Below are 25,065 nucleotides of genomic sequence, written 5' to 3' on the forward strand. Positions count from 1 at the left end.
CTGCACACAGCGCACTTCTTAAAGTGAAGTTTTGTAGGTGCAAACAAGATAAAGGACTGCTAAACATGTATCTCCAAAGCACTTTCAGATTCCCTGGCCTCATGATCAAAAGCAAAAAAGCCCCCCCTGCATCAGCAACAAAGGGTAAACTACCACTCCTGAGAAAGGATGTGGTGACGCTGCATGTTAAACCGCAGAGCCTCTGGGGCGCAAGATCGTAAGGCCAGCAGTTCGAATCCACGCAACGGGGTGAGCTCCCGTCACTTGTCCCAGCTCCTGCCAACCTAGCAGTTCGAAAGCAGGTAAAAATGTGAATAGATAAATAGGTACCACCACGGTAGGAAGGTAACGATGTTCCGTGTCTAGTTGCGCTGGCCACGTGACCACAGAAAATGATTACAGACAAATGCTGGCTCTACGGCTTGGAAATGGGGATTAGCACCGTGCCCTAGAGTCAGACACGACTGGATTAAATGTCAAGGGAAACCTTTACCTTACCACTCCTGAAAGCCTTCAGGAGCAACAATCTCAGCATGGTTTAATACCAAAGTGGTTCTTCTTTGTATTTCTTTATTTGTCACTCATTGATTTACAAATAAGGTTCTACCCAATTTATTGTACATTGCTTCAGGGATCCTAGTGGATGGAATATAGTAAATATTTTAATAACTAAATGAATAAGTAATCGTTAAAAAGCTTGATGCTACTTTTCATCCAATAAATTCCAAGAGACTAGTCAGCAAATATATAAACCACTGAAATACACAGTAAAACCACCACACTTACTATAACATGTTGCTGTAACTAAAAACCTGCAGTTGGCTAGGGCATTTCTCAAATGAAAACCTCTCCCCTTGGTCACTGCTATCCTCTGTGCCATGTTAGGTCTTCTCTGTAGATAGAAGTCTGACCTCAATATGATGTTAATAACACAGCCAAACATAATCCATAATCCTAACTCATGACCATGATAGAGATAAGACGAGAGAAAATGCTAACAATCATTATCCACCACAAATCTTGTTACGGTTGTTTTAAATTACAATAAGAATTTCCCCAAATGCACAGTACAGTAGTTCAGTTTTACTCTGGAAATGACTTTCCCCCCTACCCACATGCAGCTGCAAGCAAACTGCCTGTATACAACACAAGTGAGTTTTAAGAATGAAGTGTAACAGATTGAGGATAATCCGTAAGAGTGCAGTGACAGGGGTTTTTCGATCTCTAACAAGTTCAGTGCATTGATTAGTCATGGGGAGACGGTGGTGCTTCTGTCTGTATCCTCGGCTAGATTCAGTCTGTAGACATTACTGTGGGAGCTCTTGTGCCTTGAAAGAAGAAAAATGATCTAAAAGTCCAAAAAATGATGTTGCTCAAAAAGTAACTTTTCCAAGCTTTAGTCTAAAGCAATTCGTTAGGAGCCTGCATGTGCTATCAGCAGGCGCATGAGAACTTCTCCATTGGCAGATGGAAATCAGCACAGCTGCCCTGGGCAGAGATGCTTGTTTGTGAAGTAATGCTAAGTACTCTCAGTAAAATGATTTAATTGTTGATTTAACTGTGTCACTACTCACATTGTGGTATGTTTGGGGTTCAGCTGAGGAAACACATCCCTAAATCACTCAACTCCTCTTTCATCATGCATGCAACACAGAGTTATATTCTGAGCTTGAAAGTAATTCAATATATATTCATTCTACTTGGAATTAAGTCCTTCTCTGTGATGACATAATGAGAGAGAACTTGACTCCTTTTGCTGTCCAACTGTTTTAGTTACTTTTATAGTTACAGATATTGTGCAACCTCATTGCTTGAATATGTTTTGTACCACTGGACAGTGGCTGGCACTGAGATTTTTTTAAAAAAAGAATTGTAACATTTGTTTACTTATGAGAGGTGGGAAGATAAATGTACAAGGGGCTACTTAGTCATTTTAGCCTGTTGTGGCAAAAGCAGTGAAGAGTCTTATTGCAGCTTAAAGACCAACATGTTTTATGTGGCAAATACTTTAATAAGATCACAAGCTATTATTACAGATCATGGGATCCATACCTCTGAGGAAGTGAGATAAAGTGTATCAGCTTAAGCCAAATAAAAAGAGGAAGGTATAAAGAGCTAATTTTAAAATATAACTGTGCAGTTAAAAACTGGAGTGTGAAATCCAACCCACAGCTGCATCAGCCATAACTTTAAAATAACAACCTTACTCCTTCCTGCCTCTTCTAAAACAAATGTGCCTGTCAAAATTCATCTTGTGAAGAACTTTACATCTAAGAGTAACTTCCTGGCAAACCCCATCTTGGGTTTGTACACAATGGATGTACAAAATAGGATTCTGGCCAGAACTGGACTCAGCACTTCAGGTAAGGTCTGACCAAAGCAGAATGGAGTACAGTACTTCTATTACTACCAATTCTGAAGGAAATCAACCCTGAGTGCTCACTGGAAGGACAGATCCTGAAGCCAAGGCTCCAGTACTTTGGCCATCTCATGAGAAGAGAAGACTCCCTGGAAAAGAACCTGATGTTGGGAAAGTGTGAAGGCAAGAGGAGAAGGGGATGACAGAGGACGAGATGGTTGGACAGTGTCATCGAAACAACCAACATGAATTTGAGACAACTCTGGGAGGCAGTGGAAGATAGGAGAGCCTGGCGTGCTCTGGTCCATGGCGTCATGAAGAGTCGGATACCACTAAACGACTAAACAACAATGACCCCTTGATGCAAACAGTGATCTCTGTTGATGCAACCGAGAAGAATTCCAAGTGCTTAGTAATTTTACCTGTCAAATTTCTAAACCTGTACCAAGATTTTCACTGGTAGAAGACTATACACCATTCCTACACTTAAACAAAAGCAGATTTAGCAGCATTCTTGCCACTTTCATAAACAACATGTGCTTTGCAATACCTTCTCTTTATAAAAAAGACCCCTCAGTGGCCTGCCTTGAAAGAGCTCGGCAGCTAAATCAGTGTAATTCACCCTCAATTGAGTGTTTCAAGGATTTATTATTTCTGACAATCACACAACCATGGTCCATGTGGTAAAGAATGAGGAGTTCACTTCGATACCTTGTTTTTCTCTCCACTCCCATATAAAAAGTTTTTTTGTGGGTGGAAAAGAATTTTAAAAACATGGTGGGTATAGCCTAAAAAATCTGCTTGTAGTTAGGAAATATGCCAGAAGGTCTCCATGATATAAAACTCACAGAAACTGTCGACTGCATGAAACAGATGTTTTGAAAAGTCCTGAAGGAACAGGAATAGAGACCCAAGAATGGAAGCCTTCTGTATATTGCCTTGTAAAAACACGTCTGCCATTGAAATGAAGAACAGTGGTGGCAGCAAGACTGGCAAACAACAAGGTAATTCACATCATTCCTGCTTGAGAACATCACATGGAAAGTGTTTGCCTTCTCAGTACTCCACGTGGGAAAATGTCACAAATATTAATTACATGGCTATTCCAGTTCCTGGCTGGCTATTTCAGGACCAACTACAATTCACTAAAGACAATGGCTCAATAGCACTCTCCGTTATACACTGCAGGGCAGATGAAATATATGTCCCCACACTTAATTTTCTTTGTAATTATTTTTCTATGTGTGCTATTGCAAATCTACAAATACCCCTTCACCCCTTTGCATTCTGTTTTGGCTACATAGGGTGCCAAGCTTGGAAAACTGAGTTTGCTGTTACTATATACATCCTATTGCACTCATTGTGATGGGTGATTTCAAAGAAATTTCCTTTCATGGCCAAACTGCTGCATCCATTTGAGGAGGCTATGTGTCATTCCATATAAATATGTAGGAAACTACGGCTTGATACTTGCAATCCCTCTGGTTGATGCCTGTGAGGTCCCAACATTTGTGCAAAGTCAGCCAGTAATCACAGATGAGAATTTTGAATATGAAGCTTTTAATAGGTTGGAAAAGACTGCTGTAAAGGTTTTGGATTGAACTGTTGGGCTAATTCTGTGTTTTAAAAAGACTGAGTGCTCAACCCTCTTAAAAATTCCTTCTTGATTTTGACTTCATCACCATATATAACATAATATAATAATACCAACATGTTCATTGTTTAAGATCTACAAATGAAATGACATTATTTAGAACAAAATCCTAATCATAAACCTGCAAAAAATATCAAATGTGCATAGGGCACAAAGAGAAAGACAGAATTGCAATCTTCCATTATGCATCAAAACTGACAATAAAACTAAGTCAGATGTACATTCTTTGAGAAGAGGCAAGAAATGATCTGAAATACCTAAATAAAACAACATGTAAATCCTGTACTTAATTTCAGTCATGCTTTTTTGATTCCCCCCTTTCTTGATCCCTTTAGTTTCTTCTGGTTGTATGTAAGTATAATCTGTTTCCATTTACCCTAACAATATGAACTCACTAATTAACTTTAATCATGTCTATCTGCCTGACATTTTCACTGTATCTACAAAGATGCACAGCATACACAACTGTGCAGAGCTGGGAATTGATAGAAAAACTGAAGTCAATTTTGTTGCCACCACTAACCAGGCAGACTCAAGAAATTTGATTTAAAGACTCTAGCTATTACTATATTCCAGTTGCAATTAAATGTAACCTTGTGATGTAAATGTACATTAAATGTAACCCAACCTCACAAATTTTCTCAGATTTTTTTGTAATGCTAGACTTGCAATGCCTTCTTTCCTGCAGACAAAATTCCTAGGTCTGGCCTAAGTCAGAAAGAGATTTCTGCATTGAAGATTACAGAAAATCTTATTTCTATCCTGCCTCAAGTGCTTCTCACTTTCCTTGTTGAAGCCCATCTCTGCAACGACGTTACCAAAAAGTTTGCAAGTGTACAATTATTTCAAAGTTTTCAAAGTGTAACTTCAAGGTAGGTAGCACAAAAGCCAATAGGTAAACTGTGTCAGGTCTATTATTATAAGACTGAATAATATTGGAAAGATCAAATTACCAAGATGCAGAGTGCTTCCTAGGGTCTGACTAGATTGTTGATTTACCCTGTGTTTTCAGTCAGAGTTGACATGGTTAAAATGGAAGCATTTACTGGCAACTACATGGCATAAAAATTAGCATGGGGGAGCCTGGTCTTTTCCCAAGGGGAATAGTTTCTTTGTGTTCAGCTGGCACAGAGGTTATTTGTTTTGCTCTGATTCGGCTAGCATCACTTTTTTCCATTTTCTAGCACATGTGATTGCATATCCCCGTGCAAAGGGGCAGTGGGGGGGTGCAACTAGGCAGAAGGTTTTGGCCTACTTCCTTCTTTTTGTCTTTCTGTCCCTTCTGCCAGGCACACTTTTGTCCAAAGCCAACCCACTCCCTTCCCCAAAAGTGGCTTAGCTTTAGGATCTCTCATTCAGCTCGCCCCCTCTCCCCAGCTCAGCTGTTTCCTTTTACCAAGAATGATTTCACACTTATCCAGTGGACTAAGCTAGGCAGACAGATTGTTATGTCAGTTCAGTGCTATATCATCTGTCAAACTGCTTTTTAAGAAGGAAGAAGTCCACGACAAAGGGGAAGAGGGAAGGGATAGGGAACAGGGCAGTTTTGGGTGGAAGCTTTTGCTCCAGCTGACAATTCCAGTGATTTTAGATGGGATATGATCTCTTGCATTGCAGCTTTCTGGAGGTAATGAATCATTATCTGTGTGAGTGACAAAAGTGGTTTCTGCAGTGGACACAATGTGTGTGTGTGTGTGTGTGTGTGTGTGTGTGTGTGTGTGTGTGTGTGTGTGTGTGTGTGTGTGTGTGTGTGTGTGTGTGTGTGTGTGTGTGTTGGGGGGTTGGAACAGAAAATTCTGAAAAACTCAGAAAACTACATCAACCTCCTCCTTGATATCTCATCTGCCTTTGATACCATCGACCAAGGTATCCTCCTGGGGAAGCTCTCTGAGTTGGTAATTGGTGGCCTTGCTCTTGCCTGGCTCCATTCCTTCTTGGAGGACCGTCCCCAGAGACTGCAGATTGGAGAGAGTTCCTCGGCTCTGTGGAGCCTCAATTGTGGGGTTCTGCATGGCTCGGTCATCTCTCCAATGCTGTTTAACATCTATATGAGGCCGCTGGGAGGGGTCATCAGGGGGTGTGGGACTTCATGCTATCAGTACACTGATGATATTCAGCTCTACATCTCCTTTCCCCAACAAGAGTGGATGCAGTTTTATCCCTTGAGCGCTGCCTGTAGGCTGTTCAGCAATGCATGCAGGAGAATGGATTGAGGCTGAACCCGGGCAAGATTGAGGTCCTTCAGGTGGGTGCCCCAGGCATCAGTGGTTTGGGAAACTCCCTCTCTTTGGGGGGGGGGTGATTCTTACCACCAAGAGTGTGGTTCGCAGTTTGGGTGTACATCTGGACCCATCACTCACCATGGAAACCCAGGTGGCATCAGTGATCCGTTCCACACACTTCCATCTTTGGCAGATTGTCCAGCTGCGTCCCTATCTTGATGTAGGGGCACTCACCACTTTGGTCCATATGCTTGTAGTCTCAAGATTAGACTACTGTAATGCACTGTATGTGGAGCTGCCTTTGAGACTGATGCAGAAACTCCAGATGGTGTAGAATATGGCGGCCAGACTTCTTACAGGGGTGAAAAGGTACCAGCATATTTCCCCCACACTTGCATTGGCTGACCATTCACTTCCACATTGATTTCAAAGTCTTAACAATGATATACAAAGCCCTAAATGGTTTAGGACCTCGATATCTGGCAGAGCGTCTCCTCCCACCCAGTTCTGCCAGAGTCACTCATTCCAGCCAGAGTGGGCGGCTGAGGGGCCTAATGCCGAGGGAGGTCTGGAAGGAAAGAACGTGGAACCGGGCCTTCTCGGCAGTGGCCCCTTATCTCTGGACAATCTGCCCCTGGAGATCTGCCTTGCTACCTCTCTGGGTTATTCAGAAGAAAAGTCAAGACCTGGCTATTTGGGCAGGCTTTCTTTCCCTCCTGCCATATCTTAAATTCACATTTTGCCATCTTGGATTTATAGTATATATTTATTGTTTTTTTTAACTGTTTTTAAATTTGTAATGCTGCCCAGAGTAGACCTTTGGTCCAGATGGGCGAGGTAGAAGCCCAATTAAACAAACAAACAAACAAACAAACAAACAAACAAACAAACAAACAAACAAACAATCTCCCTGTGTGATTGCAGCATTAGGAAACATCTTTGAAACAGGCTGGATGGGCAATGACTTTATTTTATGCACTGTAACGTTTGAGGAAGACTGATCCAAAGCACACTGAAACTACCAAATGAAAATGAATCAAAGTTCTGAATGAAATCTAGTAGTGATTATAGTACAATCCCCAATTAATCCACTAGACACAGATGGTGTTTTTGTCACTAATCATCATTCCTAACCTACTTAACCAGAAAGCAGAATAAATCTTGCCTTTTAAACTTATAGATTTCAGCATTCAATACAAAGACAAGAACTGAACAGTTCTTCATAAATTCATGGTAAATAGATGATTCAGAAAGCCTTTTAAAATTTGTCCTTAACACTGAGCCTTATTAAACATTGTATGAAACCAAATCCTGATATCTTTCCAGAAAACTCACTTTATCAGAGAACCATTTGGACAGATGAAGTACTATGAGACTATGCTTAGTATTTTCCCCGGCTTACTATTTCTCAAGCTTCAAAACATGAAACAAACCTTTTCTTCCTGTAGATCCCAAAACCAAATATATATTTAGGAATCATCATGTACATAGATGCATTTCTTTCATTAGCTCTTTGCCAGTCTTGGACAGTCAATCACATATTACATAGGGCACATCAAGGAGCCATCCAGAGTAGAAGTGAACTCTTCTGGCGACCTCTCCCATAGTTCTACAGAAATTCCTGAAATGTAGAAAAGTAATGACCAAGAGATTTGAAATACTTGTCTATTTATACCCTCCCAGAAGTACAAGCTGTATTTCGAAGGGGCAGAGGAACTAGAGACCAAATTGCTAACATGCGCTGGATTATGGAGAAAGCCAGAGAGTTCCAGAAAAACATCTACTTCTGCTTCATTGACTACGCAAAAGCCTTTGACTGTGTGGACCACAGCAAAGTATGGCAAGTCTTTAAAGAAATGGGAGTGCCTGACCACCTTATCTATCTCCTGAGAAATCTATATGTGGGAAAGGAAGCAACAGTTAGAACTGGCTATGGAAACACTGATTGGTTCAAAATTGGGAAAGGAGTACAACAAGGCTGTATATTGTCCCTCGGCTTATTTAACTTATATGTAGAATACATCATGTGAAAGGCAGGACTGGATGAATCCCAAACCGGAATTAAGGTTGCCAGAAGAAATATCAACAAGTTCCGATATGCAGATGATACCACACTGATGGCAGAAAGTGAGGAGGAATTAAAGAATCTCTTAATGAGGTTGAAAGAGGAGAGTGCAAAAAAATGGTGTGAAGCTCAACATCAAAAAAACTAAGATCATGGCCACTGGGCCCATCACCTCCTTGCAACAGAAGGGGCAGTGACAGATTTTACTTTCTTGGGCTCCATGATCACTGCAGATGGTGACAGCAGCCACAAAATTAAAAGATGACTGTTTCTTTGGAGAAAAGTGATGACAAATCTAGACAGCATCTTAAAAAGCATAGATATCACCTTGCCAACAAAGGTCTGTATAGTCAAAGCTATGGTTTTTGAATTGTGGTACTGGAGGAGGATTTTGAGAATCCCCTGGACTGCCAGGAGAACAAACCTATCAATTCTAAAGGAAATCAACCCTGAGTGCTCACTGAAAGGACAGATCCTGAAGCTGATGCTCCAATACTTTGTCCATCTCGTGAGAAGAGAATCTCCCTGGAAAAGACCCTGATATTGGGAACGTGTGAGGGCAAGAGGAAAAGGGAATTACAGAGGACGAGATGGATGGACAGTGTCATCGAAGCGACCAACATGAATTTGACCCAACTCCGAGAGGCAGTGGAAGACAGGAGGGCCTGACATGCTCTGGTCCATGGGGTCACGAAGAGTTGGACATGACTTAACAACTAAACAACAAAATTTATACCCTGGAAATAAAACAGGCGGTGGTGGCAGGCAGGAGTTGTTCATCTGTTGCCCACTACTTTTCTATTGTCCAGAAATTCCTGCACACCTATGGGATGGGTAGCCAGAAAGATTCACTATACTCTTCATGCCCCCTTGATGTAGCCTGTGTAACTTTATGACTGGCAAAAAAAAAAAAAAGACCAAATAAATGCACATGCATTAACAGAACACATTAGGAAGCTAGGTTTGAAAATATATGAAATTATCCATGCAACTTCCATAGCAGCCTTCCATGGCTCGGAAGGACCAGCAGAAAACTCCACGGCAATGAAAGGACAATTTCTGTATATCTCTAGTTCAAGCCATAAAATAATGTGACTGCTGAATGGATCACAAAGTATGTTGGAAGAGAGTTTCATTATCTGGCCAAAATGATTTTCATAGGCCACTATTCTACTGCTAGACTGAACTAAGAGCAGACACATTAAATCAACTGTTGACTCAACACCTATGCAAATTCCACTGAGTTAATGGTTTATCTAGGGCTAGTGATAAGATATTGGCCCTAATTATTATTTTTTTCAGACAAATGTATCTGTTTCACTAGTTGCAAACTGACAAAAAATTTATGTCAATAGGAAATTAATTTTATTATAAATAGGAAGGGTGGAAGCGGAAGTGGAAGTTGTACAGAAAGGAAGACACTGCTTACTATTATAGATTGCTAACACCTTTAACACGAAGTTGGAAATAGCTACGTATACAGGAAAAGAAACTGAGCACTTCTAATCATATGTTGTTGGAAGATGGACTTGATGTGCACACTTGGCTAAAAAAAGAAAAGGATAAAAAAATAAAATAAATCCAGAGGGTAATAATTTCCTCCACCACAACAGAGAAGGCACCAAACAAGGCTTGTGTTATTGTTGGAAATGAACCTCACACAACGCTTAACTTTTCAGTGACCTTACCCTGTGAACATCTTTTCAGTTTGTTGAGTACTAAAAATAACACAATTGTAGCTGCAAAGGATTACCCATGTTAAGCGGGGCAGTCGAGAAGCATTCTTTAATACTTCCCACTTGGTCCCACATGGAGCTGCATGATTTTGGGGAAAGCACCTGGTTAGCAAGCTTCCTTATGAAGGCAATGCTTATAAAAATGGTACGTCAGCTCCTCCAAAGAACAAGCCAAAGAATTAAAAGAAAAAAGAAAACCAGGATTCTGAGCTGAAGACAACTATAAAAGCTACAACAGGAAGCAATAATGTCAATGCTAAGATTTTCTCTCTTATAACAAGGCCAAGAAATGCAAGTAGGGGCTGATGTCAGTCATTACAAAAAGAAGCGTTTGACTATTCCACGACTGGGGAAAAATGTATCTGCAGGAATGAATATAATGAGGCTACATGTCAAACCTTCTTCATTGCTGTAGATATGAAGAGCAAAATATTCAAGATAACACTTATGCTCAAGTTAAACAATGAATAAAGATATCTTTAGCAGGGTCAGGTTTCATTTTTCAAACCATTTACCAAAATTTACAAATTTCTCCTATTTAAGACGGGGAGAACAGATACTTGAAACATCAACGTGGGCAAAATCAGAATTGACAGCCCCATCTATCCTCCATCCTCTTATCTGGTACAATTACAATTATCAGGCATATTCAGCATCAGCGGCACAAGCCACTCACTCTACAACGGCAGGATCAGGAAATCTGTGAAACAGCAAAGGTTATTTTTTTCCTCAGAGAAAGAGGGGTTCCTATTTTTGAGTGACACAATTTCTCTGCCATCTTTTTCTTTCTTTCTTTCTTTCTCTTCTGCCCCCCCCCAAGATAATGAAAGGCTAATGAATGAATGAATAAATAAATAAATAAAAATAAATAGAGGTTTTTCTACACAGTAAAATCCTGTCAGCACAGCTAATCCCTAGGGAAATCAAAAGTATAAGCCCCAGAACAGCAAACAAGTGCATGGTCAAAACCATGTAATCAAGATGAAGGCCTCTTCATACTGAGATTACACACCCCATTGCCTCCAATCACAACTGAGGATGACAGGAGCACAAGAGGAGAACCATCTGATTTTGCAAGAGTTGACAAAGCTTGGTGAACAGCGATCCAGCAGGAATCAAGAACTACATCGGGTTTGAAAAGTCAGCTTTGTTTTTCCTGCTCTGGATTTGAGGTTGATTAAATAATTGAAAGGGCCAGGCTGTTAGGTCATGATTTCTATGTTACAGCTGTCCAGATCACATTGACAGACACTCTGCAAGGCCTGCTGGTTGGAGAAGAGAGACAGAGAATATATCTGTAGCTAGCAGAGGACCCGTCGATGAAACGTGAAAAGGGGCATGATCAAATGGGAAAAACAGTTAGCATTACTAAAGCGTCAGTTGGTGGCAGTGCTCTGTGATTAAATGTGTTGTATATGCAGCAGTGAGTCCTAACTGGACAGGAACTTTTCTACTCTTTTCCTTTGCATAAAAGTTGACCTGCGTCACCGGCAAACTGGACAAGTGGGCCACAACCATGAAAGGTAAGATTTATTCGATTTCTACTTATAGCAAATGGATACCATGTGACAAGGAGACAGGCTTAAACTCTCAGCAAGTCTAGAACCCATAACATTTCTTCGTGTGACCTTTTCTGTTTTCCTTGAAACACACTGTTGCATACTAGGCATACTGATATGAGAAAGCACCACCTAGCTTTCTCATGTCAATACAAATGGAGTTACAAAATATTGGTGGTTCCAAGTATTTTCCAAATGAAGCTTTAGATATTACATGCAGGAAAACATGAGGATTTAGAATATTAAGTGCTTCAGGTGAAGGCTGGCATGTTCACTTGTGAGTTTAAAACAGCTTAAATATCTGCCATTGTCATTAAAGTACTGCTTTCAGCGACCCTTCAGTCAAGCTGAAATACAACCCTATGCATTTTTATTAGGAAGCAAGTCCCTCTACTTTCATAGGACTTATCCCCAAATTGGCCTGGATCTCATTTATGTTTTTGTAGGCCTGGGTGGGTAGTTATGTTTTTAACTGCTGTTAGCTACCCAGAATAGTGCTTAGGCACTAGATGGGCAGGGCATAAACATAATGAATAAAATAAAATAAAAAATAAAAAAGGGTACCAGGCTAAAGCCTTTAAAGACTTCTCTGTAGTAATATGGATATTTCTAATTAGACTCTTGGAACATTTATGAAAAGACAAGAAAAAATCTTGATAAATCTGCAATATGCAAAAAAGTGTTACTATGATGCTCAGTCATGAGTGTGTAGCACAGGATTTTGTTCTTTCCAGAGTGCATACATGAAACACAATAATACAGGTAAAGACAGAAAGATCAATTACGTATCATATATGGGATCATTTTAGGGAATCGTTTTGCCAACCATTAAATTTTTTTTTTCAAAGAAGGGAGACACTGAAGATTTTGGAAAACACAAATGAATTTATTTATTTATTTATTTATTTATTTATTTATTTATTTATTTATTTATTTATTTATTTATTTGATATCCCGCCTATCTAGTCCCTCAGGACCACTCTAGGCGGCTTACAACAGACATATAACAATATAATTAAAACAATTTTAAATAAGGGGAAAAACGTTAGACAAGATGGGGCAAACACTAGGAGAGAAGAAAAAGGGAAGATCAGGAATTAGCTGAGAGGAAGGCCTGCTGAAACATCAGTGTTTTTAATTGATTTTTGAAAATACCCAGCGAGGGAACTGTATACAAGAAGAGTAGCAGCAGAATACTAAACCAGGTTACTCAGAAGCCCCGATGTTAAAACACAGGTTTAGCATGTAAAGGCATGTAAGCTAAGTGTACCATAATTTGAAGCACTATGATTAGTTTGAACAGGAGATATCTGAAAGCAATCATGAGTTTGTTGTTTATGAGGTTTGATTCAAAGGTGCTCCAGAGAACGGCTCCATCCACAGGATTCAGTTCTCTAAAATATTTGTATCTCAATCTCATGAAGGTATCCCGTATCCTAACTCACAATTCAAAAGGAATTTAAGGAAGTAAACAAGGATGCTTTTGAAGGCAGGAAAGCCTCTAAGATATTAAAAATTCACTAGATTAGTGTGGCAGATTAATCCTGTAGATCATATGATGAAAGCTAAGAAGCCTAGTAAGAAGTATTGAAGAATACAGGACCACTCATGGGCTTAAAGTTAATCACTAGCTTAAATGCTTTTGCATAAGCATGCTTCATGCACTTGACATCTTTCAGGAATAGCCAGTGCTAGGGAAAGCTCACCATTGAATGAGTGCCATGAATTAAAAATTCTTAACTAACAGCTAGAACTGTAGTTTCATAAGGAGGTTGGTTGTTCTTATTGATAATCTGGGAATATTCAGGTGGATATTTTCTACTCTTTTACATGTTGTTAATATAAAAATCAGACATTTTGATTAATGATGGCTATCTAAATTTCATAATATATATCTGTAGTACTGATTGATGGAAAGGACTTATGCTTAGTTGAGCTACTACTAATGGGAAGTAGCTCTACTTTCAATAATCCTTAATAACCATCACATAATGCTTCTAAAATGATGGCAACAATTCAGTGCTCTGTTCAACAGGCCGTTATTTAATTATTAATCCATTGCTTAAATTGGACAATAATTGTTCCTTCTCAAACACTCAGCTGACAGACAACCTGTCTCAAACAATTACTTAATAGCAATAACAGGCCATCCATGGATACAGACACAAAGACCAGATACTGAGATACCAAATCTGTCCCATACTTACTCTGAAAACAGCAGACCAGACTGTGTTCTCCACAACATTATTCAATCTAAAATACTCTGCACCTCGATCTGCAGTGCCCTTCTGCAAAGAGCAAACAGGCCAAACTTTATACAGAAGAATAAATGCACACAAATGTGATAGTAAAAAGCAGTGGGTGAACACCTCAGCATCACAGTACCATGCTCTGCTTAAAGCCACAAGATTTTTCCCCTCCAAGTGACAGTGAAGATAGAAATGTTATTTTTAACTCCTCAACAGCGATATGTGCAAAATTATAGTTGTAGTTTTAGAAAAGGTAGCCATGCTGGTATGTGCTAGTAGATGAGGGAAAAACAAAAGGAATTCTTTCTAGTCTGAGGAAGTGGACTTGTCCACAAAAGCTCTTATTAAAATATAGCCATAAATCTTTAAGGTGCCACAATGTTTTCGCCTTCTTTATTTTTCATTTTTTTCTTGTTTTGGCCTTTGGAAAACTAGTACTCTTTTAAGAAACAATGCATACACATAGCAAATACGGAATGAATCAGTTCTTTAAAAAGATGCCAAGCAGCCCCTTGAATGCATCTAATCCTTTATCATCTTGCACAATTGCATTACTGCATCATTTGCACAACTTTTTTTCACACATGTATATACACACACACCATTCTTATCCTCACTCTCTTGTTGAGAAATCCCTTGCCTTCTCATGGGGAAAGGGAAATAATTTTGAAGCTTCCTATCTTTACATGCAATGGCAAAATCAGAGAAAGTATGTATCCCTAGCTATAATCCATCAAAATATCTGCTATAATAAATCTGTTTGCCTTTGAAGTGCCACAATTCTTTAATATTATTTGAGTCAATATGCTAATTAAATGTTGTTAAACAAACTAAATGCAATACTATTTTTCCCCTTATTTTACAGGTTCATTGCTTTTAATTTCAACTGTCATGATAATAATAGACTTAGTGAGCAGCTGTCCTCTAAAATGTCTGTGCTATCGGTTTTCAAAGACAGTGGACTGCAGAAATCGAGGACTTACTGAAGTTCCTTCTCATTTACCAGCTGATACTCAGATACTACTTTTGTCAAATAATCACATTCAGAAAATCAGTCAACATGCATTTACTGACACCCTTTCCCTCAAAATTTTGGACTTATCTAATAATTCAGTCTCAGGCCTATTGCCTAACACATTCAAGGAACTACAAAATCTTCAGATTCTAAATCTAACAAAGAACTTTATTGAATATGTAGACAACAAGACGTTTAGCTCCCTTCCACACCTAAAAGAGTTGGACATATCATCCAACAGTATATTAAGTTTGCCTGAAACTCTAGGAAATAACACAAGACGCATAACTTTATTGTCTCTGAAACATAATAAACTTGAGAAAGTCGACAGACTTCTTTTGGATTCACTCCCAAATCTTAAAGTGGTGCTTTTCAAGGGTAACTTTTGGCAATGCAATTGTCAAGTCTTTGGCCTTAAATTATGGCTGGAAAGTTTTCTGTACAGAGGTAAGTAATTTTTCTTTATTATGCATATACTGTGGCCTAAATCCAATCTGGCGTTAGACATGTTTAAATCCATTGAAGTCATCCGGCTTAAGCATGCCTCACTCTGTATGGAATAGGAGCCTGTATGTCCAGCAAATGTCACATCTCATCACATGTATTTATTTCCAGTGGGATAGAAGTGGGTTACTCTGTTCCAGCAAGAAAAGAAAATACCCTTAAAGACAAACATATTGCATTTGGCATAAACTTTCATGGACAAAGTGGGCTAAGGTCCATGTCAGCTTTTGCCAATTGAAATTCATCAGTCTTTAAGGTATCACAAAACTTTGTGTTGAATTAATTGACTGGAGGGAGGGGCTACGGAAGATTTCCTGATGGTGTCTTTAGCATTATTTATTTACTGACAATTTTTATACATCACCAAGTTGCCAAGATGATTGGGGCAATTTCCATGTAAAAATTAAAGCTATAAAGTACAAAAATGCAACATGAAAATAATACCTAAAACAACACAAAGTCATCATGAGCCAAATAAAATTCTGAGACTGCATTTGGGGGACCATTTAGAGGTTTCTTGGCCATATTTGTATTTTCCAAGTAAAAAAAAAACCCTAACTAAATTATTAATGTCAGAAAAAAGCAACAAGTATATATTTTTTAAAAAAGCTAACAACAGGTGGAAAATTCCTTTTCAACCAAGCAAACCTCCTAAAAAGGATGTTTCTCTGTTAACTATTCTTTAGTCCTCGCGCACAGGAACTCAAAGAAGGGCCTTAGGTTATGACAGCAGGGTCCAGGTATGTGCATGTGTGAAGGGGGGTTCTTTAGGTACCTGGCCACAAGTGACATCCATATGTTGTGGATAAAAAAGAAGCGTATACGCCCTATAACATACATGAGATGACTAGAGCTACAAGTTTTGAGCATTATATCCTGGAATCCATGTATGTATCAGTTGTACATGTCAGTGTATGAACAGAACCACTACAACAAAATACCTCCAACACCCAAGCTAGAAAGATATCCAGCAACAATATTATGGATAATAGTATCAAACATTGCTTGTCATCATGGCCAATAGTCATTAACAGTCCTATTCTCCATTAGTTTGTTTTGCTTTCAACCCCCCTGTGGTAATCATGGGAGAAAATAACATAATTATGCATTAACTGCTTTCTTTTCTATGCCCTCGATTTCTTACCAGTGAGCTATACTATGTGACCACAGGTATTAATCTTCTGAGGGATAAAATCTGTTCACCCCCTTTAAATGAATAAGTATTCTCGTAGATAAGGACACAGCACATGGATGGGAAAGAACCAGAGGCATCACAAACATTTTTCTAAAATTCAGCAAGATTTGAACTATGAGTTAAGATGTGTCGACCATGGAACACTTTGCCAGAGAGCTTAACCCCAAATGTGTTTCTCCAGAAGTAAACTGAACTAGCGTGTTTAGCATGATGTCGGAAGCTGCAGTTTCACACACATTTAGTAGGAAGACAGCCCATTGACCACAATTATATTACTTCTGTGAGCATGGATTCAATGAGCTGGAAGAATTAAGCACACAGTGTAGTTGATCCATATTGTGCTTGGTTTCCAAGGGGACAGAGTGTGTGCTAGGAATCTGGGATGAATGAATTTTTAGTCCAAGGTTGACAGGCATGTCTCAGTCCACATTTCCAAGGGATATGAGTCTTACTGACCCTTGCTCTTGATGACAAACTGAGAAACACACACATACATTTTTCTCCTTGCAGTGAAAATTCCCTACACAAGTGTTTCTTTCATATTTTTTTAAAGAAATCCGCTGTGATTTCTTTGAAAGTTCATGGACTTTTTAAAAATTACATCTGCTGTCCAAAATGGTATCTTTCCTGCATGAGAAGGTGAACTAAGCTGTGTAGAATTTGACCATTTCTTGTGTAAAAGAACAAATGAAATGGGGATGGAGCGACAAGACCAAGGGCTTGTTTTCGGAGCAAGACAAAAAATCTCACTAGCATAGGAAGAAATCCCAGTAAAAAAAATCTAGGGATTCACCTAGACAGAGAGATTCTTTGAATATTTTTTTACATCCCTGGTTAATACTGATCACATATCAGGCAGGTTTTGGCTCCAGAATCATCATGATGATGGACAGTTACACATATGCCCCACAAAACAGGCAAGTTTGAAAAATGCCTATAGGATAATGTGCACATTTTGAACCCAACTGAGGAAAAAAAATAAGCAAAGAAAGGAATAGATTTTTCTGTGTTAAAAAAACCATCCCAAAACCATGTCTGTTCATCCTGATAGAGAGACCAGCATCGTTGACTACAGTTGATATTAGGACTGTAGTTCAGTGGGAGCCCACTTTTCAAGCAGATGATCCCACATTCAATCGCTGGCATTGCCAGGGCTAGGAAAGATTCCCACTTGGAATTCTGGAAAGCAGCTTCAGATGATACTGAGCTACATGAACCAATTATCTGATTCAGGATAAGGCAGTTTATGATTATGATTTAGCCAAAGTGGAAGGGAGAATAAACAGGGGGTGAGGGTTGAAGATATCATGCACCCCCTCCCTTCCTTAATTAAAGTTCCAGATAAAATACTCTTCTAAGGAGGCCATCATCTTGATTTTGGAATTGTTAAAAAAATGTCATTTATTTCCAGCCAGAATTCCTATTATATACTGCTGGAACTATGTTTCAGAACAAGAGTCTCCATGGATTCCAAGCTTTGTGAGCACAGGAACATAATGAATGAATAATCAGATGTATCTTAATTTAGTAATGGCTTGGGACTGGAACAGGGGGTTCCTCCCCAGATGTTTGGAGCAAGATCCCCACCTCCCTGCTGAGTCTATGAGTGACTCATATCGTCACTAACACAGCTTCTTATTTTTAAAACAGCTTCAACATTTTATCTTGGTGGGACACTACTTGACAATTTAATTATTGTGTTTCCTCTCTCCATCTCTGTACTTTTGTAATCTGCACAGAACTGAAACTGAAAGGAAATCTGATTGTTTTCCATTATACAAATGTACATGTGTATTTTATCACATTTTTCTAGCTTTGTTCTTTTGTGACTTACACAAAACAAGCTGACCTATCCTCTCTCTTTATTGTATCCAATATTCTCCCAGATCCACTAACACACCCATATCATACCTTGTGGATAACTTGTGCACCTTCAGTTGTTGCTGAATTCAAAGTGCTATAAGGCACTGTCAGCACAGCCAGTGATGTGGGAATTACCTGGAGGGTGGTCAGTTGCCCACCACTTGTATATACTGAGGATGGTTAAATACTTTAATCCCAAAGAAATCACATTTGAACTGGCATGGAAACAGGCTGTTGATGATCTCCAATGTCAGGATCAAATGACTCCAAAACCCAGCCCCAGCTAGAGCACTAGTTTAGCATTTTATGCCAGCTGTAGTTTCTGAACCCATTTAGATTATTCTTAACAAACAGATGTTGTGATTCTACAGAGTAACACTGCATCCACCGATATGAACAAAAAAACAACAACAACTGAAAACAAATGAAACTAGTTTTGAATGTTTTGTGAACATATATTTAAATATACCAAACCCATATGGAGTTCAGGCAGCAGTAATTTTTTAAATGGCAGATTCCAAACTAACCACAGAGTGTGGTTTAGACTGAATTTCATGTTGATATTTATGCATTCAGCCAAGCAGATCCCCAGCCCAAATTGTAGTATGAAAATCATTTGGCAGAACTATGTTAAAAATTTCAACACAGACTGAAAAATCATAATGCTCATATTCTGATTATTATCATAACAGCTGGAGAATGTACCATTGCTTTAAGACCATTTTAATCTATACTTTCAGAACAGTGTTTTAAGGAATTTGAATCAAAGCATTTCCAAATTCCAAAATAAATTCATTTCTAACCAAACCCATAAGTTGGCAGTTGTAACAGTTGCAGTGGAAACTGGTCACTGTAATCATTTACTGGACCAAATAATCCTATTGATGCTTTCAAAGACATTTTCCCCAAAATACAGTGCATTACAGCCTGATTCTGCACTGAAAGAAGTAGTTTTAACTACCTTCAACAAGACAGGGACAGTTATATAATGAAATCACCTCTATTCAGAATAAGGTCTCATTAAGATCCATGCGGTTTATTCCCTTGAGTGTGTTGGACTTCAAGTCATAGGCTGCAATCCTGGGCCTTTGCTGTTAAGGTTTGCATAATTAGGCAGCTAACTCTGACTAATTTGTCAAGAAGCTGAGCCACAGTTTAGAGACTGAAACAATGAAAATATGAACACAGCTAAACAGGCTTCTACAAGGACCTTATCCCCTGCCTGAAGCATTCTAATTTATATATTTTTCCCAATTCCGAATACAATGCTGTTATTTATGATGCTTTAAAAAAAAGCCTACTTCATCCCACTGATAAGACTTCATCAAAAAGCATCTGGTTGTTCTGTGTTTCCTTTTTTTTATTGTTTCAACCTTGCTAAGATTAAATGGTTACACATTAAGAATGATGTTCTGTCATCCAAAATTTATCACGGGATTTGCAATCCATCAATGATCTATGTTTCTGTATTTTCCTATGTCTGTACGATCTGCATACTTCATATTAAATTTGTATTTTATATTCTGGGCCAGCTAACCACTTTGCTGCTTGAGTCAACAGAGAAATGATATCTTGCTCAGTTCTATGTACAGAAGCTAATGGGGCTGGCAGCAGAATCTTACTTCAGCACTGATGACTAAATGATGTCCTGCACTATGCTTGATTTAGGGGATGCAGGAACAGAGAACCACCAGGAGTCTCAAGAGAAACAATGGTGAGGCTTCCACTGCTGTCGCTAGCCTACAATAACTGATGCAGTTCTTTTCATACCTCAAATGGAAGTGATATTTATAAATTAAAAAATGAGAGAAAGATTTCCCATTGTATCAGAATCAGATGATTCTCTCCCCAAAAGATGGTTCTTGATGGCTTTTACATTCTCAGAAGAAAGAAACTAGAACCGTAAAATCAATGCAAAAATACAGTACTACTCTCTCCGTTACCTGTTATGTGGAAGTTCATAAAGTCCAGAGTAACAGTTCTCTTTCTGGTCATTGACCATAATAAATTATTATTGTTGTTACAGTTCTCTTTCGTCTTCCACACAACTTGAGCTAGCCCTACCGTTAGTGAGACAGCTGCCTCAGGCAACAGGTTCCAAAAAGGCAGAAAACGGCTAGTGATCTGAATGGTTAGAGTTGTATTTTAATTGCTTGGAAGAGGGTTGAATATCTGAGGTACTGAAATAATTTGACTGCCCTTAGGTGCTAATACCATAACCTAGGGAGAGGAGAGGCATTTGCTGCTTCCCTATACTCAGGAGGCACTTCAGGCCCACAACTACATTTCATCTGTCCATTCGCAGTTTTCTTTCCTTATTCATCCACCCTGTCTTCTGAATGCCTACCTCGTAAACCACATGTAGCCAACCTGTGGCCATTCAAATGAGGTTTTGGTAAAAGCTACATCATTCTAGACCAATTTTCCCAAAGCCAGGTGTTCTAGATTTCAGCTCCCAGAAAGCCTGGCAAGCATGGCTGGTAATGAAGGTTTCTGGGAATTGCAGTCCAGATTCTTCTGACCTGAAACCCAGTGTGAGATCTTTGCAACATACAGCCAAACCTTCTCCTTCTTGCGAGAAACTGCAACTTGCGATGGCACAAAACTATCATTTAGGTCCGCCATCTCTCCAGCACTGATGGAAAACATCTGATCATTCTCACACTGGATCTGATTTCCTTGCTTTCTGCTCTGCTCAGCATCAATTTAACCATCATTTCCTAAACACTGTTGCTGCATGCTTTCCCATCTTGCTTCAATCACATGAAGATCAGGTTGCGTGTACATTCTGGCCATGTTGCAATTTAGTGTATACACACACACACACATGTAGTCTAGTTATGTGAAATAGAACAGACTTTGTTAGGTGGCCAAAGATCCTCTGTACACAACCAAGAGCTCCTGCATGCATGCTGAAATCTGTCCAATATCTTGCTCTGAAGACATCTCATTAGCAGTGGCTATGTTTGAGAAGCGCCACAGAGTTCGGGCATGGTTTTTCAAGGTGTGCCTGCTCAGTTACTGGGGAAAAAGTGGAAGATCCTCAAAGTGAAACTATGGATGATCATTTGGATTCTCCTAATTTGGTTTTATTACAGCAAATGGTTGATGTGACAAATGTTAGAAGTAACCAGTTTCTTGTAATGGTTTCCTTTTTGGTAACTGATAGATAACTAATACATAAATTACAATAGCCAGAATTCTATTTGGATTTTATTCCAGAGTAAATGGAAACTGCAGTGATTTTCAGCTCTTTGACAAAGTGAGGTCACATAACTAGCTTATGATCAGACATGTGACTTGCACCTCATCAAGTAGGTGCAGTTTGCTACCAAAATATATGAAATGTAATATATTCTTGAGTAAAATCCCAATGGGATTCTTGTCATCATGACTGTAATTTAACCAGGGATCTTTGGTTACATTTTTGTCAGTATAACTATAACTTTTGTTTCATTCATTGGTAAATAAATGAATTTGGGCACAGTTGCTGGCTCATGATGTACTTCATGCTACTGCCTTGTGGGCAGAAGAAGAGTCATTTTGCCCACAGGCCAGTAGCTTCTAGCATTCAACTGCTCTCAAATAAAAGTTTTATTTCAGTTATTTTTCAGAAGCATTCTTTCCTATTATTCCTTTGTGGAAGTGTTGATCACATTTTAAGTGATTTCTCATGCTCTGAGTGACAGTGATGTGACTGATGGTATTTGTCACCATTTCTGGCCATATTCTTACATGTTTTAAACATATAGCCTATTTTTAATTAATTACTTACTTTGTTTATTTAAGCTATTTTGATCACTTTTTCTAACCACTCAAAGTAAAATGCAATGAAGAGATTAAAATTATAAAAATGGATTGAAAAGGTTTAGGAACAGATTTAAAACATTATTTAAGAGCAGTTTTTAAAAGCTCTCTATAAGCCAATTTATACTGCATTTATAAATGAAAGGAAAAAAATCTATGTTTGAGTACCAAAAACATACTTGCATTAGTTCTTTGCACTATTATAATTGTAAGTACACGATTACAAAATATATTTGCAATTTTTATAAGGGGAAAAGCAGTTTCCTTATTACATTGGTTAGTTGCTGGATTTAGATTTAGACAATTCTGAAGCATGAGGAGTTTAAGACAATTTTTTTTTCTTTTCAGGAGGAATTAGTGATGCTGTAATCTGTGCAACACCTGAAAACCGGAGGGGGAAAGACCTTCTCAAAATTCCTTACGAATTATATCGGATCTGTCCTCTTCCAGCTTCTTATGTTCACCTGGCCAGTGCTCCTCACCATCCTGAGCATAAACCTTCTCTGAAGTACACACACCACCACCATGAACATGGAGGAGACGGTAGCCATTCATATTGTGAACCAAAACCCAAACCACGTCCTGTTAGCTTGCGTCATGCGCTTGCCACTGTCATAATCACTGGAGTGGTCTGTGGGATTGTATGCCTCATGATGCTGGCTGCCGCCATATACGGCTGTGCCTATGCTGCAATTACTGCAAAATACCACCAAGAAAATTCACACCTTGGCAAGCAGAAGGCGAATCTTGAAGAAAAAGAGCCATTTCAGAGTTCATTGGCTTGAGTTACTGGTTATTATGAGCTTTCCAAAACAGATATTATTTTTCTTCCTGGACACAAGAGCAGCACTGGAACAGGACTGATTTACTGACTACTTACTTGTTCTCGTGTTTCAGATTTTTCGCATGCAAGAATTTTACCATCATCCTAGGAAATCTGGAATCTGTGCTGCAAACAGATGTATTCTTTCAGCATGTTTGGATCAAGCAGCATCTTCTTTTTATTTTTATTTTCTAATAGTTGGGGTGCATATCAAAATGTTATTGGCCCCCATCTCCACCGCATGCAAGGATGCTTAACTCCCTAGGCATCGTTTCATAGATAACATCCCTGTTTGTGGCTATTTTGGCTTGGAAGGAAGAAAACTGGCATAGAGGGGCAGGAAGGCACAGCTAGGCTCCATATCTGCTCAGGGGTACTTATCGGTAAAATCACGGCTAGACTCAAAAAGAGTAAATTTCTATTCCCAGTAAAAACTGCCTCTTGCAAGCATTAATAAATAAATAAGTTAATTAAAAACCCACATGGAATAAAGAGGTAGTTGCCACCCACATCTTTAAAGGCACCGGTCATTTGATCTTTAGTCTCAAAGCCTGCCATTAGTCCCCCATAAAAGACTGTCAAAAAGAGGGCTAGCACAGATACCACAGTTTGCAGTATCTGCTAGGTGGTGATTTTCTATGCAGTGGGTGTAGCTTGTAGGTGTGTGTGTGTGTGTGTGCGAGCGTGTGTGTGTGTGTGTGTGTGCGAGCGTGTGTGTGTGTGTGTGTGTGTGTGAGTGAGAGAGAGAGAGAGAGAGAGAAAGAGAGAGAGAGAGTGTCTCTGTGGCCGGCTGAAAGTGTGGTTTAAAAATTCTTGAAGCAGATTCATAAGATACAAATTTGGGAGGGTTAGTACTAAAGCGGGTGATATTTCTTTTTTACTAATGTGTTTGGAATTGTAATTTAAATGTATTTTAATTGGTTTAATTTTAACCTGTTTTACTCTATAAATATACTAGTTCTCACTTGAGTAGCACTGTTGTTGGCTTCCCTGAGTACCACTTTTTGACAGAGAGGTGGGATAGAACTATATTAAATCCATATACACTCATGTGAAAAAGAAAACATGGTTTGAATTTTATGGTTTTATGTATCAGGACATAATAAAAATCATCTGGTCCTCAGCAGGTCTGAAAATTAGGTAATACAACCTGAGATGAACAACAACACATGCCACATTACACTGTGCCATGATTTATTTAACAAAAATAAAGCCAAAATGGAGAAGCTATGTGTGACAAACTAAGTACACCACATGATTCAACAGCTTGTAGAACCACCTTTAGCTGTAATAACCTGAAGTAATTGTTTTATGTAGGACTTTACCAGTCTCTCACATTGTGGTGGAAGAATTTTGGCCTATTCTTCTTTACATTACTTCAGTTCACTGAGGTTTGCAGGCATTTGTTTATGCACAGCTCTTGTAAGGTCCTGCCACAACATTTCAATCAGGCTGAGGTCTGAAATTTGACTGGGCCATTGCACACCTTGATTCTTTTCTTTTTCATCCATTCCAATGTAGATTTGCTGGTGTGCTTGGGATCATTGTCCTGTTCAGTGACTCAGTTTCAGCCAAGCTATAGCTGTCGACAGATGGCCTCACGTTTGACTCTAGAATACTTTGGTGAACGAAGGAGTTCATGGTAAACTCAATGACTGTAAGGTGCCCAGGTCCTGTGGCTGCAAAACAAGCCCAAATCATCAGCCCACCACCACCGTGCTTGATCGTTGGTATGAGGTGTTTGTGCTGATATGTAGTGTTTGGTTTTTGTCAAATGTGGCACTGTGTATTATGGCCAAACATCTCCACTTTGCTCTCATCTGTCCATAGGACATTGTTCCAGAGTTCTTGTAGTTTGTCCAGATGCAAGCTGCCATGTTCTTTTTAGAGAGAAGAGGCTTTTTTCCTGGCAACTCTTCCAAACAAACCATACTGGTTCAATGTTTTTCTAATTGCACTGTCATGAACTTCAACATTCAACATGTTAACTGAGTCTTGTAAAAATCTGAGATGT

General features: G+C 39.0%; 2 protein-coding genes across 7 annotated transcripts in view; one reads left to right on the plus strand and one right to left on the minus strand.

The window, feature by feature from the left end:
- Positions 1-25,065, minus strand: part of CACNA2D3 (calcium voltage-gated channel auxiliary subunit alpha2delta 3) — a 648,666-nt gene that overhangs the window by 70,859 nt on the left and 552,742 nt on the right. The gene's annotated exons all lie outside the window — the stretch shown is intronic.
- LRTM1 (leucine rich repeat transmembrane protein 1) lies at positions 11,476-24,947 on the plus strand. Of its 2 annotated transcripts, XM_020804856.3 has the most exons (3): positions 11,476-11,559; positions 14,710-15,306; positions 22,577-24,947. In XM_020804856.3, the coding sequence occupies exons 1-3, from the start codon at positions 11,553-11,555 to the stop codon at positions 23,011-23,013; spliced, it is 1,041 nt and encodes a 346-aa protein (XP_020660515.3). In that variant the 5' UTR covers positions 11,476-11,552; the 3' UTR covers positions 23,014-24,947. The 2 variants fall into 2 exon arrangements, with proteins under 2 accessions (XP_020660515.3, XP_078241459.1); XM_078385333.1 differs by lacking the exon at positions 11,476-11,559 and having other exon boundaries at positions 12,523-15,306.

The sequence above is a fragment of the Pogona vitticeps genome, chromosome 2 (genome assembly GCF_051106095.1).
Source record: "Pogona vitticeps strain Pit_001003342236 chromosome 2, PviZW2.1, whole genome shotgun sequence".
NCBI classification, from domain to species: Eukaryota; Metazoa; Chordata; class Lepidosauria; order Squamata; family Agamidae; genus Pogona; species Pogona vitticeps.

What these genes read in the sequence shown, in the direction of transcription:
- LRTM1 (XM_078385333.1), top strand. Translation starts at nt 14,679, where the DNA reads ATGCAATACTATTTTTCCCCTTATTTTACAGGTTCATTGCTTTTAATT. An exon ending in GGAAAGTTTTCTGTACAGAG is followed by an intron (nt 15,307 to 22,576) that starts GTAAGTAATTTT and finishes TTTTCTTTTCAG; the next exon opens with GAGGAATTAGTGATGCTGTA.